The sequence below is a fragment of the Phodopus roborovskii genome, unplaced genomic scaffold (assembly GCF_943737965.1).
Source record: "Phodopus roborovskii unplaced genomic scaffold, PHOROB, whole genome shotgun sequence".
NCBI lineage: Eukaryota > Metazoa > Chordata > Mammalia > Rodentia > Cricetidae > Phodopus > Phodopus roborovskii.
In genome coordinates, this window is record NW_026126514.1 from 24,952,740 (window position 1) to 24,974,640 (window position 21,901).

Consider the following 21,901-nt stretch of genomic DNA (forward strand, 5'->3'; position numbering starts at 1 on the left):
TAAACCCTTTCTTCTCCCAAGTTGCTTTGGTCATGGTATTTTTATCACGGCAGTAGACACTCTTAACAAAGATTCTGGTTTAATCTCCTATTTAAGGATGGGCATCTAGATTTCTTCTTCCTCCTCCTCCTTTTTTTTTTTTTTTTTTCTTTTTCTTTCTTAAGCATATAACGTTCTGCCTATGTGCCATTAGAAAGCACAAGATCTCATTGCAGATGACTATGAGCCAACATTTGGTTGCTAGGAATTGAATTCAGGACCTCTGCAAGAGCGACCAGTGCTCTTAACCTCTGAGCCATTTCTCCAGCCCCAGATTCTACTTCTTAGTTACTGTGACTATTGAAGCAATAAACATATTTCATTTACATGCTGATTATATTTCCTTCAGAAACCAGATATGTATTTAGATCATATGATTGAACTAATCTACATCCCTACTGACAGTGTCTGAGAGTTCCTCTTTCTTTAAGTGTGTGTGTGTGTGTGTGTGTGTGTGTGTGTGTGTGTGATAATAATTGGTTGAAATGATTGCCATGTTGTAGTGATATTTTCATTTTCCTATGTCAAATGATATTGAGCACTTTTCTTTCTTATGTTTAGTAATATAGTTGTTTGATTATTCTGACTTCTACACAGATTGGGATGGAATGAATTGCCAAGACTTAGTACTAATATAACTTGGTTTAAAATAAACTGCTTTTTAAATTTACTAATTCATTGAGAGATACAGATCTCTGCTTCCATTTTTGATGTTACAGAATTTCTTGATTTCTAACAGCTGAATCTAAAAACTATAGCTAGGTGTAGGGGCTATAAGCCCAACATTCTAGAGACTGATACCAGAAAATCACAGGTTTGATGCCAGACTGGACTATATTGCAGGAGCCTGTGTTGGGGGGTGAAGAGGAGAGAATCCATGACACAACAATTTTTATATCTTAAAGATTTTCTTCCAAATAAGGCTTACTATGTTTCCCTATACTTAAGCTATGAATGTTAATAAAACTTACTGCTTTTTGTCCCCATGTATGTCCACATGTATGTGTATTCACGTGTTTAATTTTAAAGCTAAACATAGCATATTAGGTTTCCTTCTTTCCTCCAGTTGGCATTTGCTAATAGATTGGGTTTTTAAATTCCATTGTGCCTTATCTCCAACAATAATACTGCTGTATAACACAGAGATTTGCAATGCATAACTACTTAGTAAGTAGGAGGAAATGAGTGAATGTGCGATGCCGATGAAATATAAAGAACTGAGTGTATTGTGATAGCAATTTATAAAACTGAGAAAATATAAATTTTCAACTGAGCATTACAGCACAATTATAAAGACTTCTGTGCTTCTTGGGTAAAATCATAATTCCGTGTGGTCATTGTGTTAAGCAGGTTTGCGTTACCATAATAAAGTATCTGAAAGAGTTGGTCTCGTGGAGTAATGAGGCTTGTTTACAGGTTTGGTGCTGTTCTGGCTCAATTCCAGCAGAAGCCATCCCAGCATCATGAGAGATGTGTGTAGAAGAGCTTACATAGCCAAACAGATAGTCACAGAGAGGGAGGGAAGGAGGAAGAAGGATGGGGGAGAGGGAGAAAGAGGAAACATGGGGGAAGGAGGAAGAGAGGAAGGGTGGAACGGGGAGGGGGAGGGAGGGAAGGAGGGGGTCATCACTCAGGAGTCTTAGGACCTCCTTCAAGATTACTATCCTTTCCCATTCTACCTCTCAATGCTGCTACCTTGGAGAATAAGACTTAATCAGGTGGGCCCTTGGGGACAGGATACTCTCGAGATCACTCAAGCTATGGAAAGTGGTAACATTTAACTTAGTAAGTAGAAAAGAATATTGTAGGCTATACAGTATTCCAAATGGAACTCAGTTTGATGATATGAAAAAAATTTAAATTTGAAACTGTTCTCAGTGTGTAACCTAGCTGCTCAATTTGCTAACGAGGTAGTTAAAATTTTTTTCTGCGTACAAAGAAATTATCTTCAAGTTAAATAATAGTAACAAATATAAAAATTAATAAAATACCATATTTTAGACTCTTAACCATGTTCAAAAATGGTAAAAATGAAATCACTAAGCTAAGTTTCAGAGTGTCCTATGAATAGGTAATATCGATACTAATAAATGCCTGCAATCCTTTGAAAGTGACCCATTGTGTCACTGCCTTCTCTTGTGTCCATTCCTCTATGAGCTAAGGCTGAATATTCTGAACTGTCTTAAGATTTTAATTGTCATTTTGCATCAGTATTTTTTCTTTTTCAAATGTGCTATTACTTATTCACTGTGTAATCAATCATTCATAGTCCAAATGGTTTTATGTGAGCTGCCAGTTTTAGTTACTAAATGATGTAACATTTAACGAAGAACGATAAATAAAAGAGATACTGACACTTGGTAACTGAGCCCTTCTGATTGATCAGTCTGTCAGATCTTACAGGGGACTGAATATTGGATAGTTTTTATGCCCAGTCGTCCTTACCACATATTACTGTTATCCCCAACCAGTAACTCCTTCTTCCGTTCTCAAGGTAAACGCTATAAAACAACTTTCTGGAATTGGGACCCATGAATGGAAAGAGAGAAAGGAGAGAGAGCAAGTGAGAGAGGGAGGGAACCAAAGTGGGGGGGGGTACAATGTTGGCTGTTTAAAATAGGCAAATCTAGGAAAGTTGTGGAGAAGATGATATTCGAACAAATATTTGAAGGACATTTTATTGATGTGACTGGATATCTGGGTATTCTAGGGTAGAGTAACAACATGCTTACATTCCTAAATGTTTGCAGTGAGGTTGGTGTGACTGAGGTAAAGCAAGCAATGAAGTCTTCAGAAAGAGATCAGATGAAATGATGGGCTGTTTTGTGTGGTGTCATTTAAATCAAGGTAGTCATTTTGGCTTTGATTTTTTAGTTATTTGAAGGGTCAACTCAACGTTAAGTGCAAAGCAGAAGTGTTATTGATTATTAAGAAGATCTGGCCACTATGAATAAACACTACACATGGTAAAGGCTGGGAGAATTGTCAGAAAGCTGTTGTAATAATTCTTGTGTAAGAAGATGGTAGCTTAGTTGGTAGCAGTACTGGTAGAGCTTCATAGTCAGAAACTGTTTATGTATTTATTTTCTGATAGATTATATGGGGCTTAGAGAAAGAAAGGATGCTTTTTTACTTTCTTTGATAGCAAGTGCAAGCTATTGTTTTTATTCAATACAGTATAAGTAAACCATTTGTACCAATCTCTATTGTATCTCTGTAGTTTTCAGGATATTTTAGTTTGTTGCCAGGAAATCAAATATGTTATAATTGAAATTCCTAATGGCTACAGAGTGAGAAAGTATCTTAATCATTACATTAGTTTTCATGAGAGAACAGCAAATATAGCAAATTATAATCCAGGGTCAAAATTTTGCTCTTTTCATATATTTGTTAATAAAGTTTTATTGGAACAGAGCCACAGCTAGATATTCACTTATAGCAACTTTCCTGCTACAAAGGTAACAGAGGATGTTCCCTTTGGCAGTAGGCATATGAAAACTGGAATGATACAGCAAGTATGGCATATGACCTCAATACACACAACCTAAAATCTTAGTGTGGTGATATTTATGATTTATTAAGCTTGCCTGAGGATTCAGAAAGCAAAGTCAGCCACAAGCCTTAGAGATCAGGCAGTGGTGATGCACACCTTTAGTCCCAGCAGCCAGAAGCTAGGAGGTGGTGGTATACGCCTTTAATCCTAGGACTCAGGATTAAGAGGTAGATGGATCTTAGTGAGTCTAAGGCCACCCAGATCTACACAAGATTGATCCAGTCCTAAAGAGAAAGAGCTCACACAAAGATGATCTCAGCACCTGGGGTCACACACATGTCTTTAATCCCAGCACTAGAGGGGTATAAGCAATAGGAGCAGGGTCTTCAGTAGGTGGTGTTAGGTATTCATTCTCCAGGCATATTGATGATAGGAAGACATTGAAGTCTCAGGATTCTCCCTCCATGCTGAGGAGAGGTTATAGTCTGAGGTTTGGTGGAGCCCGGATTGCCCTTCAGTCTAAGGTAGAGTGAGAGCTAGTGCCTGGCTGCTTTGCTTTTCTGATCTTCAGCTTGAAGCTTGAACCTCAATATCAGTTTCTGAGTTTTTAATTTGTTGTGGAACATTTTAGTACCTATCCCTTTAAAGGAAAGAATTTTCTAATCCTTGATTGTTTAAGATTTGTATCAAGTTTTTCCTCTAATCTTTTCCCAGTCACTCAGAGTGGAATTTTAAGAGGGGTTGTGAAATGGTAAAAGTAAGATCACATTGGTACTTGCAAATACCAATACCATGCGTACTGCATTGTTGGGGAATATTATTTTAAGGTGTGTTGCTTTTGTTTATGCTGCATTTGTTTAACTCTGTGAAGCTGTGATTCTCTGCCTGTCTAAAACAACTGGTGCTCTGATAAAGAGGTGAACTGTCAATAGTGAGGCAGGAGCAAGGATAGGTGTGGGTTGGCAGACAGAGAGTATAAATAGAAGGAGAAATCTGGAAAAAAGGAAGGAGCACGAGAACAAGGAAAGGGGGACATCAGGGCCATTCACCCTGCCAGCCACAGAGGTAGAAGGAAAGAAAGTGAAATAGAAGAAGAAAGATAAAAGCCCAGAGGGGAAAGGTAGACAGGTTAATTAAGAAAAGCTGGCTAGAGACAAGCTAAGGCCCAGCACTCATAACTAAGAATTAACCTCTACACATTTATTGGGATGCTGGGTGGTGGGTCTCTCTAAAAGCTGAAAGACTACAACATTAAACTACACAAATGCATTCTTTGTTCTTTTTCTTTTTTTTTTGGGAAAACAGTGTATCTGGTTGGCCTGTAGGGAAAAGTTGTGTACCCTTTCATCAGAAAAGATTTTCTACAGTAAATTAATCATTGCTGTCAGGGACTTAATTCTCATAGTCTTAATGGAAAATAAAAGATAAATACTATCAAATACCTAAGCATCAATATTTCTGAAGAATTTATGTCCCTTATAGTTTGTGTAATCCATTGAAACAGTACAAATAAGTAGACCTCCAATGTTGTTTGCTTTTATAGGTCTATCATGACAGATCTATACTACCTCAGTCAAACAGATGGAGCAGGCGATTGGCGGGAAAAAGAAGCCAAAGATCTGACAGAGCTGGTCCAGCGGAGAATAACATATCTTCAGGTAAGAAGGTTAGGTTAAGAAACCTTGAATAGAAATATGTATGTATGTATGTATGTGTATATATGATGTATATATATATATATATATATATATGTGTGTGTGTGTGTGTGTGTAAAAATTAAGTTTTGTTTTATAAAAGTCTTTCTTGTGCTCTTAAAAAAATCAACTACTCACTTATTTTACATATTTAATCAGGGAGACAGTATTTTATGCCTCAGGAATATAACAGCAACTAAAACAAGGTCCCTGCCTAGCCTAAGAAGAGTTACTTGTTTGCATACACACAAAATATACAATTAGGAACATGCTGTATTTTGTTGGAAATGCTTATTGGCATTTTGAACATGACACAGGGATGTTTATGGAGAATATGTTATTATCTGAACCTAACCATGAAGGTGGTCAAGTCTGATTTCTACATTCAGAAATGGAGGCAAAGGATTTGCTGAGAGCGTGTTGTGAACAGTGGTCCATAACAGGAAAGAGTAATATAGGATTCCAAATGTGAGGTGAACTCTTCAGTTGATCTGGAGTTTTAGGTTGTATGAAAAAGAGGGATGAAAAGTAAGCTGCAAAGAGATTGGAGAGCTAGCTAGATTATAGAGGGTAAACATTAAATGAACATTAAATGATTACCAAAGGATATTTATTTTATAAATGTCATTTTGGCAAGAAGTAAATACTGATCAACCTGTTAAAGGCCTTTTACAAAGCCTTCTTTGTTGTGTGTTCTTTTTAAGTTCTTACTTTTAAATTCTTACTTTAAGTTCTTGCTTTTCCTTACAAATAGCCTTAGATATTTGTAAGGAAAAACTTTTGAATTATATTTTATTGCTAATATTCTCTGGACACATTCTGATTTGGGTTTTACAACATCCTGGTTTCATTTGTGTCTCCCCCAAGTGCTAGGGATTAAACCCAGGGCCCTGGACATAGTACACTAGTGACAACCTAGTTTTAAAGGAGTTTTATACATAAAAGGTACAATGAATGATGGAATCTAAAAGTAGTATTTTGGTTGAACTCTATTATTATTTGAAGAGACTAGAATCAGCAAGAGCATTTAGGACAAAGAGATCAGGTGCAGGCAGGAAGAATTGTGAGGTGTTGGGAGTTTGCCTTGTCTCCAACTTGGAGAGTGGGAAAAATAGAATCAGTGGACCTTTTTAAGTAACTGAAAGAGTCAAAATGTTGGGGATGGAAGCAGCTTTAACTGGCAATAAACTGTGAGGAATTTGTTTTGAGGAAAAAAATAGTGAATTAATAGAGATATTTAAAACTGAATAAGAAATGTTTCAAGTTGAAATAACTATAAAATGTCCTCTACTCGATCCTTTTTATAATTCTATCTTAGCATAGTTTCCATGTACAAAGAACCGTTTTCCTTTAAGATTAGAAGCAAAAGGGCAGTCCTTGACATGCTTCTGTGTGTTTTAAAACATTTATTTTCATACAGGCAAGTGGGGGTGATCAAATGTTCAGGGGTCATTAAAACCAACTTAGTGTTGGCATGTTCTCTTGGTCTCATTGTCCCATGACCATTCATTAGAGGAGTCCGCAGAATGTGAACCACTTTACCTCCTACAGGGAAGAGGTAATTATCTCCTATCAACTAGATCCTCATTTAGTGAACTGTGAACAGCTGGGGGTACAGAACCATCATCTCATTTATTAATAAAATGGAAATAACAATGGTTTATAAGCTTCCACATATTCATTAAGCTTTCAGCCACTGTATTTAAACTATGATCTGGTCATAATCAGCTCCTCACCCCATAACAAGTACCTGCCATCTGTTTTATTTTGTTTCTCTTTTAAAATCTACTCCTTGGGTCACATTGTTATGTATCAGTATTTCATTACTTTTAAATTATGAGTCATACTACATTTATGGATACATCACTGTTTATTTATTTGTGTTTTGAGAAACATGTAGTTATTTCCGGTTTGAGGCTATTAGTTCTTTTGAACATCCATATACAAATACTTATATGGCCTTATGCTTTCATTCTTTTTGAATTTACCTAAGAGTAAAATATATGTTTAATATCTTGGGTGTTTTTGTTTTTTGGTGGTGGTATTTTGTTTGTTTATTGTTTTTGTTTTGTTTTTTTTTTTCAGATTGAGGAAACTGTCAGGTTTTCACTCATTCTTTCTTTGCCATACATCCCAAACTAACAGTTAGAGAACTGGACGCACTCATATTGCTACTCCATTTGCTTTCCATAATAATTCAGATGGCTATGAATTTGATATTTTCCCAACTAATAAGATAAAGAAAATATCAAATAGTCATAATTTTAGCTTCATAATCCTTATTGAAAATCTAATTTATTATCTGCCCTCTAGTTTTCAGTGGAAATGATGTGATATAGGAAACACTGAGATATCTACCCGGCACAGTTCTCAGCACTCTAACCTTCACTACTGATGTATCTGAATATTCTAGAACAACTATCCAGTACAGAAAATGTCGAATCAATGTGTTTTTCAAATTAAAAATTATATATATCCCTGATTATAGTTTCTTCCCCCTTTGCTCCTTCCAGTTCCTCCCTAACTCTCCCCATCTGGTTTCATCCCCTTTCTGTCTCTCATTGGAGAACAGGCATCTAAGGGATAATAATAAAGTAAGAGAAAAACAAAAACAAACACATCAGAATGGGGTAGAACAAACAAACAGGAAAAGGGCCCAGCAAAAGGCACAAGAAACATATGCAGAGACAGAGACTCGCTCATTAACTTAGGCATCCCATAAAAACACAAAGCCTGAAGCCATAATATATATGCAAAAGAGAAAAAAATATAAGGAAAAGGGAATGTCCTGACATGACATGAAACAAGGAACCTGCATAGATATGCCTTTGAGTTTGTTTTCTGTTGGTCATCTATGCTAGTCATGGACTCTACCCTTGAGGGTAATTTGTTTCCCCAAATGAGACTCCCTTGAAGAAAACTAAATTTTCATTTGCAAGTGGTTATTGGAGATTGCTTCTGGCTTAGGGATGGGGATATGTGTCCACTTCTTTCAGCTCTAGGACCCCACCCACCTGGTACTGATTTCAAAAGTGGGAATACCATTTACATTCTCTTTCTTGTGTGTGTGTGTGTGTGTGTGTGTGTGTGTGTCTGTCTGTCTTGTCTGTCTGTCTGCCTTGTCTGTTTGTGACTGTGTGCATGCATGCATGTCCACACACATGAATATGAGGACACAGGACAACTTGATAGAATTGTTCTTTCCTTCCACCCTGTGGGTTGCAATGATTGAACTCAGATTATCAGGTTTAGTGCAAGCATCTTTAACCACTGATCTGTCTTGCACGTCTCTGTTTACACTTTTAACCAGTTCTCTCACATCCTCGGTAACACTTGGTATAATCAGTCTTATTTCATCCATTTAGTATGTTTTTAATAGTATGTTGTGGGTTTAGTTTATATTTTCCTCTGACCATAGTTAAATAGTATCTCTTTATTTGCCTATTTACCATCTTTGTATCCTATCCTCTCTCTGTGTGTGTGTGTGTGTGTGTGTGTGTGTGTGTGTGTGCGCGCACATTTGTGTCAGTGCATGTGTATAGCAGTGCACATGCACTTGGGGAAGGCAGGGAACAATATCAGATATCACTTCTCCAGGTGCTTACCACCACCATTATGTTTTGTTTTACTTGAGATGGGCCACTGTAACGAGTACGGTTTTTCCGCCTGCTGCCCGGTCTTGTCCTGCTACCACGCCACCAGCCCCAAATAACACACAGAGACTCTGTACTTGATACAATACTGTTGGCCCGGTTACTTGTTACTTATCGGCTAGCTCTGCCTTTAATTATTAACCCATTTCTATGTATCTTCACATGGCCTTCTCTTACCGGGGAGGCGGCTGGCGTCCAGCTCTCTCCAGACTCCCCATCTTGACTCCTCCTTACTACTTCCTATTTCCTCCTTGTCTCCTAGTCCCTCCTATCTTCCTTTCCTATTGGCCAACAGTGCTTTATTATTAACCAGTATGAGAAACATATACAGAATGACATCTCCCATCATCTCCTCTTTTCTGTCTAAAATAACATGAAGGGTTTTAACCTTAACATAGCAAAATATATCACATAACAGTTATCAAATAATCACAGTTAACACTATTTAGTCCATTAAAATTTAGCAAGATTTGAAGAAAATATTCCATCATCTATCCTATCTTTGTGTGTCTAAAGTAACTTATCTTTAACTATAACTTTAACTATAACTATAACTATCTGTCTTCAACTCCTTCAAAGACCACAGAAGGATAATATATAAGCTCTAGAAATGACAGAGACATCTTGCCTTTTCAGTCACCCGAAGTTCTTCTGTAATCTTCCAACTTCAGCCCATAGGCCATAGTATGTCTGACAGACTCTCCAGTAAAGCAGAAAACTTTAAACTGTCTTCTTTATTGGCAGTTTGTCAGTCACTTTTCTCTGTGTCCTACATACTGTCTCGAAGACTCTTCCATGAAGCAGGATCTCTGTAGCAATGTCCATCTTGAATCAGCAGTCAATTTTCTGTGGGTCCTGCATGTCCAGTTTATACAGCACAAAGTCAAACAGTCCAGACAAGAGCAGTATCTTGTCCACATGGCTAGTCTTGCCATATTGAAACTCCAAAACGAGTTTCTTCAATGTCCATCTTCTTTTCTGGTGCAGGTGGTATTGCCAAGAGCAATTATGTCTCACTGTCACGAAAACCCTAAACCATTTTAAATGCCATATTCTGTAGGTCTTTGAAAGGTTTGAAGAATGCCTATCTATCTCAAATACATCTCTGTGTATCTTGAAAACCTAACTAACTTAACTCTAAGCTTTGACTATCATAGGTAATTATCTATAATCTGTACTACATTATACAATATGTTTCTGAATGAACTATATAAACACAATGCCTAAACAAAAGGAGAAATATACACATCACAAAATTGACCTTAAATTGTATCAATAAATGAAAATCCATTCCAAAACAAAGTAATCATATCAATACCATAATTCCCTTTTTACCTTTAAAAATAATTGGCTGCGATCATTACCCATTTATAACCAAGTCCATTTAAATGAAACCAAACATTTATAAACAATATTTGGGAATTTGGGCGTCGTTCTTTCCAACTACTTCCTGCTGATAGGGGGCACTGTCATGGGGATCCTAAGAAGATGCAGAAATCCTGGCTGTAGTCTGCAAGTCTGCCTTGTTCAAGCTGTTTTGAATGTTGGATCATCAGGAACTCTGTTTCAGGCGGTCTGGCTTGCTCAAACCACATTAGTCTGGAAGGAATCCACAGCTTTTTATTTTCTGTGGAAACAAAAATAGAAATCTTTTTCCCCAGTAACTTGTCCTTGAACTTAAATTTTGGAGTCAAAGCATTTTCAAAATATATACATTGAATTAATTCAGCAGCATTTGTTTTAACAGTTGTTTCCTCAGCAGTCAAACAATACAAAGACAATATAATACCATACAGTATACAAATTTTCTCCATCTGTGGCTTTTTATTATTCTGTTTCTTTTCTATTTTTTGAGACAGGGTTTCTCCTTGTAACTCTTATCTGTCCTGGAATTTACTCTGCATACCAGGTTTACTTTGCAAATCACAGAGATCTGCTTGCCTCTGTCTCCTGAGTGCTGGGATTAAAGGCGTGTGCTACAACACCCAGTTCCTCTTTGTCTCTTTAAAACCATTTTTTTTTCATGTCTACGTATATTTTAAAACACACTGTAAATCTTTAGAGGTTTTTCTTAATATGAAACTGTCTTTACTGTAAATCTTTATCTTTGTCTGGCCACAAGTCCTTTATCTGGTAAACAACAACATTGCTAAAATGAAAGTCATAGCTGTGTCAGCCTCGGTTTACCAAAGATGGTGGCGGGTACTTTTACCCGCCAGCACAGAAAGCTGTGTTCACCGCCTTGGTCTGCGCTGCCACCCAGAAAGCATGCTGCCAGCTTCGAGATGTGGTCACTGCCATTACCATCTCTCATACACACCAATAAATTGTTAGCAGAGTTATTTGAAAGCTGTGCGGTTAAAGTAAGTAATCTTCCCTTACAGGAGCCGCGCGAATATCTGCTTGTCTCTAGCAAAGCAGAGTTCAACTGAGAAAAATGCTGCTACCAAGAAACCTTGTTTGTCTCTGTTCTTTTGTTTGTAAAACCTGTTTTTAAGCTTTTGTTAAATTTTAAGTGGAAGTTCTTATTAACCACGTGGGCGCCATTTGTAAGGAGTACGGTTTTTCTGCCCGCCGCCTGGTCTTGTGCTGCTGCCACGCCACCAGCCCCAAATAACACACAGAGACTCTGTACTTGATACAATACTGTTGGCCCGGTTACTTGTTACTTATCGGCTAGCTCTGCCTTTAATTATTAACCCATTTCTATGTATCTTCACATGGCCTTCTCTTACCGGGGAGGCGGCTGGCGTCCAGCTCTCTCCAGACTCCCCATCTTGACTCCTCCTTACTACTTCCTATTTCCTCCTTGTCTCCTAGTCCCTCCTATCTTCCTTTCCTATTGGCCAACAGTGCTTTATTATTAACCAGTATGAGAAACATATACAGAATGACATCTCCCATCAGGCCACCATGCCCAGCTTTTTTTTTTTTTTTTTTTTTTTTTTCCTCATGAGTGTTGGAGATCAGACTCAGGTTCATATGCTAGTGAGGCAAGCCAGCAATATATCTTCCCCAACCTCCTTATTCCTTCTTTAATGAAGGACCTGTTTAAATATTTTGGTCAACTTTTAGTTTGGATATTTGTTTTCTTATGGTTGTATTATTGAGGCTCTTTTTAAAGATTTGGGTTTATTGGGAATCCTGGAAATCTTTTCTTCCAGTTTGTAGCATACCTATTTCTCTCTCTCTCTCTCTCTCTCCCTCTCTCCCCTGTCCCTCCTTTCCCTTCTCCCTCCTTCTCTCTCTCCCTCCCTTCCTCTCTCTCTCTCTCTCTCTCTCTCTCTCTCTCTCTCTCTCTCTCTCTCTAGTTTTAAAAACTTGTTTATGTGTATAGGTGCTTGCCTGTATTGTATGTATATGCACCATGTGCAGTGTGTGGTGACTGCAGTCCAGAAGAGGGTGTCAGATCACCAAACAATGCAGTTATAGGCAGTTGACAGTTGCCATGTGAGTGTTAGAAACTGTATCTAGGTGCTCTTAACCTCTGAGCCATCTCTCCGGCATGTATTTATTTTCTTATCACTGTCTTTTAAAAAAGCAAAGGTTTTTAGGTTAATGAAATCTATTTTATTTATAGTTTGCACTTTTATGCTTAGGAAGCTTTTGTACAGTTAAGGTAGCTAGATTTTTCCCCCTGTTTTCTTCTAGATTTATTTATTTGCCTATCTTTTAAAATTTATTTTTCTGGCACTAGGGATTGATTTCAGGGCTTTTTACATGCCAAACAAGCACTCTAAAATGGAAACATTGCCTCTCCAGCCCTAGTTTTATAACTGAGCTCTTATATTTAGGTCTGTGATCCATTTGGAGTTAGAATATGAACCAATACTTCAGGTTCATTTTCTTGTTTATTTGAGCTATTATTCAAAGACTTGCCTGAAAATGGGAAACCATTACTTTATTGCTTTTGTTGAAAACCAGGTAGTAGAGTCATGTCTGTCCTGTCATTACCACACCATCTTGGTTACTAGAGCTTTGCTAAAATTGAATAGTATGATTTCTTCAACCTTGTTCTTCTTTTCAAGATACTGTTATAAATCTTTTGCATTTTTGTTTATAGTCTATAATACAATAAACATATCTTAGTATTGTAAGTATGTAAAAGTACAGTTGAATTTTATATGTTGATCTTCTATCTTACAATTTTGCCAAAACCACTCATTAAAGCAATTTTTTTTTTTTTTGCAGATTTTATTAGACTTTTCACATAGGTTACTGTGTCATTTGCTTTGTGATGGGAGATGTCATTCTGTAAATAGGTTTCTCCTATTGGTTAATGAATAAGGCACTGTTGGCCAATAGGAAAGCAAGATAGGCAGGACTAGGAGACAAGGAGGAGAGAGGAGTAGTAGGGGGAGATCCAAGATGGTGGACTGAGAGAGAAGAATGCCTGGATCCCTCTCTGGTAAGATGAGACCACGTGGAAGTACTTAGATTAATAGAAATGGGTTAATATTTAAGACAGAGCTAGCCGGTAAGAAATTAGTAACTGGCCAACAGCATTTTATCTAGTACAGCGTCTCTCTGTGTTATTTGGGGCTGGTATGGCAGTGGAACCAGACCAGCCGCAGGAAAAACCTACTCATAACATAACGTGGAAGTACTTAGATTAATAGGAATGTATTCATATTTAAGACAGAGTTAGCCGATAAGAAACTAGTAACTGGCCAGAAGCTTTATATCTAATACAGTGTCTCTATGTGTTATTTGGGGCTGGCGCCGCTATGGGACCAAGGCTGGCAGAAAAACCTACTCAAAACAGCTTTGTTTCTTCATTTTTAATCTTGGTGACATTTGTCAATAATCACTTTATAATTCTTAATTTTAAGCAGTTATATTTATACTTTAGGCATGGTTTACAAGTAAACTGTAAATTTAGTTCCTTCAGCTAAGGCATTTTTGCCAAGAATATAAATATTTTCTTGAACTACTTAATGGGATGGAAGGAACTTTTCTGAATTTGTGACACCGTGCTATCTATAATTCACTATATGTTGCCATTTTAAGTTCAGTTTTCATATGATCACACCATCTTTATTGTGTAATTTATTACTAGGTTGCAGAATTTCATATGAGGCTCTTAACATCTATGATCCTAGAAATGGAATAGCTGGTAGTACGGCAGTGGTTATTCCCCACCCATTCCATCTTGGAGGGTTGTATTACACCTGGTAAATACTTTATTCTTTTAACTTATTCCAATGTAAGTTGAACAACAATTAGAATTCTTAAAGTTTTTGCTGTATTTGTTCAAAGTTTTTTAATAAAAGTTTCCCAGAAAGTAGAAGTGATGTTACAATTCTAAAATAAAATCAGTCATGAATATGGTTTCATGATAAGTGATAAAATTGTACTACCACATGTTCTTATGATCAGTTAAAGCAGAATGATTGCACTGCAATGCTGAAAAGATTTTGACAGTTAATTTAACATTTGTACCAAGGCCCTTAAAGAGATAGCAAAAATGTTCATTATGAATCCAAACAATGTGCCTGCCTGCTAAAATAGGAAATACAGATAGAAAGTAGAGTTACTTCATACTAAGAATCAGGAAAAATCTCAATTTAAATGATGATTGATAATCAGTAGACATCATACAGGGACAGCACAGGTGTTGGAATTGTCTGACAAAGGTTTTCCAAGAAGTGTAATATTACAAATTCTCCAGTAGCAATGAGAGGCTTGAAACAAGTGCAAAAATAGAAAGCCTCAGCAAAAAAAAAAAAAAAAATCGATGGTAGAAGGAAGAACTAAATGGAAATTTTAAGAGTGAAAAGCACAATGACTTCCAGGGGGCTAAATGTTATAGACGTGGCAGAGAAAAGAACTGGTGCATTGTAGGCTAAAGCAGTGGAATTCAGTCACCTGGGCAGCAGAGAACGAAGACTGCTGAAAGAAGACTGAAGAAAAGTTAGCAGACTCATAAAGACATTTGGAATGGGAGCAAAATGTCTTTATATTTTCATCCTTGAAATCCCAGAAGAGGAACTGGAGTGGAAGATTCTAGAAAATATTTGAATACTAATTTCTCACCACTCCTATTCAATGTCAATATTAAAATATTTTGATCTACAAATTACTACTCTGTTAAAGAGAATGAAAAGTCATTAGGAAGAATAAATTCTTTACAAGTCAGTATCAGACAGACTTCGACCACACAGAGAGGACCAAGAAGTGAGTGACCAGTCCCAAAGCTGGCGAGCCTAGTCTCTAGACCCTAGGCCCCAGGGCAAAACCCCAGGGCCCCTCTCCATACACCTCAGTAACACTAACCAATCAGTGGGCAAGTCTCCTGCAGTCAAGCTGCTCCAACCCTCTCCCAAATTTGACCCTGTAATCTACAAATCCCACTCCACCCCCAACTTTCCCCTCCCCGATGACCTCAGTGATTCCTGAGAAATAGACAGCAACTACACATAGTGGAACAAGAGGGGCTCCCTGACACACAGACACCAAGAGGCAAAGATACTGCCTGCTAAGAGAAGGTAGGCACCAATGCAAGAATACATTCAACAACCTAAAGAGCAATATGGCAACCCCAGAACCTAGTGTCCTACAACAGGAAGACTTGAACATCCTAACTCAGAAGAAACAGGAGAAAATTACCTTAAATATTACTTTATGAAGATGATAGAGACCCGTAAAAGAAGAAATGAAAATTTTCATTAAAGAAATGGAGGAAAAGATCAACAAAATATTGCAAGAAATTAATAAATCTCTTAAAGAAAAATGATCAAACAGATGAAGCAAAGAGTTCAAGACTTAAAAATTGAAATAGAGGCAATAAAGAAAACACAGACCAAGTGAATTCTGAAAATGGAAAATCCAGGTAAATGAATAGGAACTATAAAATGCAAGCATAACCATCAGAGTACAAGAGATGGAAGAGGGAAATCTCAGGAGTTGAAGATATGATAGAGGAAATAGATTCATCAGTCAAAGAAAATGTTCAATCCAGCAAATTCTTAACACAAAACATGCAGGAAATCTGGGGCACCATGAAAAGACCAAACCGAAGAAAATTAGGGATAGAAGAAGGAGACGATCACCAGCTCAAAGGAACAGAGAACATATTCAACAAACTAACAGAATAAAACTTTCCCAGCCTAAAGAAGGATATGCTTATGAAGGTACAAGAAGCTTACAAGTCAAAATCAAACATAGATCCTGTATACAGTATTGCAGTCTCTCATTCCAGTAGTAAGAAACAGTCATATTGGAAAATAGACACAACTTTTCAACAGACAACTTCATGTGAGATATATAGATGAGAAGTAAGCTCAGGAAAAAATGTTCAGTAGCTATTAAGGAAATGTAACTTCAAGACATGAAGAGATAACACCTGTCAGGATGGATAAAGGAATAAACAAAGCAACAAAATACTAGATATGTGAAGTAATCAGCTCTCATATATTGCTTATGGGAATGTAAAATTGTGCAACAATCCTAGGAGATAGTTTGGCAGTTTCCTATACTAGTTATAATACCCCTACCATATGTTCCAGCATCACATTCTTGGTCTTGTTTTGCTTTTCATAGAAAAAATTAATACCCATGTTTACACAGAAACCTATACACTCATGCTCATAATAATTTTAATAGGCTCAAACAAAACAACCAAAATGTCACTCTCCCAGTGGGAAAAATAAGCTATGGAACAGTGGGAGCAACACAATAGACTACTACTCAGTGCAAAATGAAATGAATCAATTCAACTCGAATGGATCTCAAAAGCATCTCACTGAACAATGAAAAGGCATTTTCAAAGACTAGGTACTATTACTTTTTCAGAATGGTGAAAATTTAGAGACTAGGTCCATACTTTTCAGGGAATAAAGTTTAGGGAATGTGACTCTGACTGATTAACAGGGTCTGGAGAGACAGCTGATCAGTTCATAGTGCTCACTGTTCTGACAAAGGACCTGGATTCAGTTCCCAGCACCCTCAAGGCAGCTCACAACCTCTGTAACCTCAGTTCCAGGGGATCTGACAATCTCCTCTGGCCTCTGCAGGAACCAGGCATGTTCATAGTACACATGCAGTTAAACACTCATAAAATAAAAATAAATCTTCAAAGAGGTAGCACTTGATGGAATAGTTAGTATCCTAATTGGGATAATAGTAACAGAAGTCAGTACATATTAGAATGGGAAGACTGTTATAATAGGGTACTAATAAGATGTCTCAGATAGTAAAAGAAGCTGACATTAAGCAACCTCTGAGATATCTGAGTTCAGTAACTGGGGCCCACCCACATAGTGGAAGGGAAGAGCTGACTGCCATAGGTTGCTTCTCACCTCCACATGTGTATTGTGACACATGCTCACCCCTTAAATAATAAACAAATAAATAAAGCTTTAAAGAATGTTAAAATATATACAAAGCCTGGGACTTAGTTAATAGTATTATATCTGTTTTCTGGTTTGGAAAATGTACTGTTGTTGAGTGATAGGTTATCCTTTGGGGGGGAAATTTGTAGAAGGTACACAATAAATTTTTGCAATTTATTGTGGGTTAAAGTGTTTAAACACACAATGTTGAAGATTTTGAAGACTTAAGAAAGTAAAATGAGGACCTGGAGAGATGGCTCAATGGGTAAGGGCACTGGCTGCTGTTCTTCCAGAGGATCCAGGTTCAAATCCCAGCACCCACATTTCAGTTCACAGTGGTCCGTAACTCCACTTCTGATGCCTCTTTTTGGCCTCCACAGATACTTCAAACACATGGTACAGAGATAAATAAAAAATAAATAAACAAATATCCCTATATTTTAAAAAAGAAAGTAAAATGAATTAGAGTACTGTTAATTAGGTGAAGGTAGTTTGAGAAGTGTTCTTACGTGCTTTTCCCCTTTAAAAAAACACAAAATAACCTTGGGAGTTCTAGAGAAATTTATTCTGAAGTAGCAATGGATTCTCAGTCTGTGTTGAGCTGCATGAAGAGATGAGGGAAAGGCAGTCAGATTTGACATCTAGTTTATTTTATCGTTGATGGTTGGATTTTTAAAATAGTGAGCAGGTAAGTGGTATAATGCCAGTGCTACCCAGAAGAATGATATATTGTCTAGCAGAAACATCAGCATAACAGTAACTTATTCTCATTTATTTAAAGCAAAACACAGGGACCTAGGGAGATAACACAGCCACATAAGGACATGAGTTGATCTCTAGAACTCACCTAAAAAAGCCTAGGCATGGTGGTGCATAGAGAAATAGACCACAAGGCTTACTGGCCAGTCTAGCCTCCCTTGATGAGCTCCAGGCCAATGAGAGACTGTGTTTCCTTTTGGCCTGTATATATACCAACACAGAGAAACATGCATACATCTAAACACACGAGGGAGGGGGGAGAGAGAATGCAATTGCAGCAGTCTTTGCACAGGAACAAAATGTCAGTCAGTTTCCTTGTGCTTGTCGTCACTCCTCTGCCCCCTCCACTCTTTCTCTTCTTCTCTCCCCACACCTCCCCAGCACCTCAGTTCCTGCCACATCATTCTTGTGGCACCGTAAGTTAAAAGATGGAGGACATTCCTGTAGTTCTATCTTAATTTCTATGAATGCTAATTTATCTTTAACACTTCAGCTCAGAATCAGGTTACAAACTTAAAGAGAGACGTTAAGGTGCTTAAAGAGTCAGCCTGTGCATTTCTATAAAACATCAGTAGAAGATGATAGAACATTCTTCTGTTTTTGGAAGGAGCTTTGTTTGTATCATATGCTGGAATGGGATACCAGGCTGGATTTGTCTCACTAACGCCATGCCTTTTCTTGTGCCCCTTATGGTAGTAGAAAATAAGGCCGTCCTGGCATACAGGCCTCAGAGTCAGAGGCAGTGCTTTTGTCGTGGCCACCTAGAATACCTGGAGATGGTAGAACTCTCTCTTGGGTCCACAGTAGAAGAAATCTTTCTTTCTTTCTTTTTTCTTTTTTCCTTTCCATTAGATTTGTAGAATTTAACTTTTTTTTTTTTTTTAGGAAATTGATTTAAAATATTTGATAGAGATATTTAGAGCCAAAATCTTTAAAAATATTTTTCAAATAAGCCAACTGGTGCTTTACTTAATAAAGTAAGCTCTTCTCTTTTTTACTGAACAGCAACTGCCTACCTATGCTGCAGTGTGGCAGTCTACTCATCTGTGAACTATGTATCTTGATATCTTTTCTCCATTAAGTTTCCACACTTAAATTTTACAGAATACCCACAGAGAAATTGATTTCTTGAAGCACTTGGTAGCCTGCTTGGGCCTGAGCTATTGCAGTGCACTTACTGCTTGCAACAAATTGCTCTTTGCTGAAAGGGTGGAAAGGACACCTCTGGAAAATCTTAACTCTGCTAGGGAAATACTCTTGTTTAATATGTCTGCAGCCAGTAGTTCCCAGCCGTGGCTTTTAAAAATGAGAATGCTTTTTAACTTTCACTTTCATGGTTATTAACTGTGCCCAGAGTCTTCATCGTAATTACCAACAGTTCTCTTAGTTGCTTCATTACCTTTTCTGCATTGGTTTTGAAAATAATTTTAGAGAAATGAAATCAGATTGTTTCCAATACAATGAAGTGCTTTTACCACTCTATCAATGAATCTTTTCTTCATTACCAACACAAAGCTAGATACTGCAAATCTTTTTAATCAAGCAAATTAAAAAAAAAAAACTTTTTTCTTGTGATTAGAGAATACAAAGAGCACAATAAAATTTAACTTACCTGGTTTCTTTTTTACCAAGGTTTCTTCATCAGAAAGAGGAGCTATCTGTGACTTAACGACTTCCCATGAAAGGAATGTTCTTAAGAGGGAGGTGAAATGTTCCCCTGGGATTCTGATTCTTAATTAGTAGCCTATAAGAGTAGCAAGCTAGGTGCTCTGAGCCTTTGTTTCTTGCCACCTCCTGTATTAAAGACATCTTGAGGAAGGTAGATTGAAAAACCAAAATTCATAATTTATAGTCTTTGCCACCTATGAATTTAGTTTTGTGAATGTTAACATCCCCTTTATCTTTTAAACAAATTTAGTTGAGGTAATGGTTACTGAGTGTTTCCTCTTTAAGACATGTGTTATATCCCATTTATATTGACAGCAGTTTTTTTTTATTCGTTGCTCATTTGGCCGTTTTTCATAGTATTTTAGAGCAGTTGTTTAAAGAGTGAGAAATTTTATTATGAGTGGTATTTGTACTTCAATGAGCAGGTATGTATTTATGTATGTTATATATGTAAGGAATCTTAAGGCACAGACATCAGTGATTTAGTTGAAATGTAGCTAAGTGATAAAGAACATGCCTGACATACACAGGGGCCTGGCCTCAGCCCCAGCATCTCCAAATTGCATTTATACAGAGTCAAATAGTGTCCCTCAGATTATATGAATAAGTAAGAACATATTTGAATTAATTTTGAGTGTATACTACCTCATTTGTCCTCTTTTATTATCTCTGTAAAAAAAGCTGGATTGACAAGGAGAGGTTCAGATTGGAGATTATTTTGTCTCATTTTAAATTACCAAATTGAAGCAAAATCATGCATTTGAATTCATAGCAAAGCCTTCACTGGAACAAAACATATCTCTAAAGCTCCTTCTTCCAAAACTCTTTCATTAGGGTAATTGTCTGGAACTTATATTTGCCTTAATCTTGTCATTCTAAAATTTGGACAATTATCTTCAGTGTAAAGAACTGAAGCTTACATGTCTATTGATGAATCTTACTTTAAGAAAACCACATACAGTCAGTCTTGTTGATAAAGGCCTGGAATCCCAGAATCCCAGCTATTTGGGAAGCCGAAGCATCAGGTCTGCCAGAAAGACCAGCCTAAGCAATTTAGTGAGGTTTTGTCTCGAAATAAATGTAAATAGGAGGCGATGTCAGGAGGATGCCACAGGTTTGAAGATTTCCTGCTCTACATAGTAAATTCCAAGCCAACCAGGGCTACATAGTGAGATTCTGTCTTCAAAACAAATAAAACAACAAAAACCCCAAGCAATGGCAAAACCCCAAGAAAAACAAAACTACAAACTACTAACAAAACAGATGAAAAGTAAAATGAAGACTGAGAATGTAAGTAATAAAGTGCTTTCCTACCTTTCAAGAGATCCTAGGTTCACTCCCCCAATACGTTGCACACTCACACGCATGCACGCATACAAGCAATTGAGCAAAATGCAATGATGTTTGTGTGTATTCATATACACACATGCATGTGAGTGTATGAAAATGCCATGATTTATAACTCATATTTTAACTTTGTTTTTATAGTAATCCTATACCATTGAATAATAAAATAAGGATAAATTCCTGTCAATCTGATTTGTAACTTGTTTTTAAAAGAAAAACTTCCTTTCCATTTACTTTTGCATCTCATAAGTATAATAAGCCATATCTTTAAAGGCTTAACATATTAATAACTGCAATTTTATTCAGAATCCTTTCAGTCCAGCTGAAAATGAGTTTTTATCTTTCTATTTCTTTATTCTTGATTTACCACAATATCAAGATATTCAAATTGTCTATTACTAAGTCTGTGTATGTTTTCTTATCTGCTAGATACCCCGTCCAAGGTTCATTGCATATATTAAAAGCTTACTATCTGAATGTCTAAGCTTTGATTGGGTAGTTTGTGACACTGAAGACAGAAGGATGTTGAAGTGAAGGAGACTTTTTTCCTTTGGGACTTACTGAGACATTTTCATCATGTATTCCCTCATCTTATATTCTCACATAAAATATTTTCTAGTGAGCTTACTCCTGCTGGAATACACCACAGTCTTCTGTATGAGTTGTAGCAGGTAAAGGAACTTCTATAAAAGGAAAGGAGTGCTTGATAAGAATCACAGTGCAAAGCAACCTGTGCTCTTATATAACTGGTAGAGATTTATGAAGAAGAGATGCTATAAGTACACCAAATGCAATTGCAGAACAGATTTTATCATCAGATGGAACCACCGTGATAAAGTGTTAGCATGATTGGAGCAAAGCTTCTTCAGTAACAAGGCCTGTCTCTGTCTTTTAGTAATACATACTTAACAAGCC

General features: G+C 37.0%; 1 protein-coding gene across 2 annotated transcripts in view; it reads left to right on the forward strand.

The window, feature by feature from the left end:
• Window positions 1–21,901, forward strand: part of Fut8 (fucosyltransferase 8) — a 213,684-nt gene that overhangs the window by 134,390 nt on the left and 57,393 nt on the right. For both annotated transcript variants that reach the window (XM_051196043.1, XM_051196042.1), the window contains exon 7: window positions 5,076–5,190. In XM_051196043.1, coding sequence (XP_051052000.1) covers window positions 5,076–5,190 — 115 coding nt within the window. The remainder of the gene's footprint in view (window positions 1–5,075; window positions 5,191–21,901) is intronic.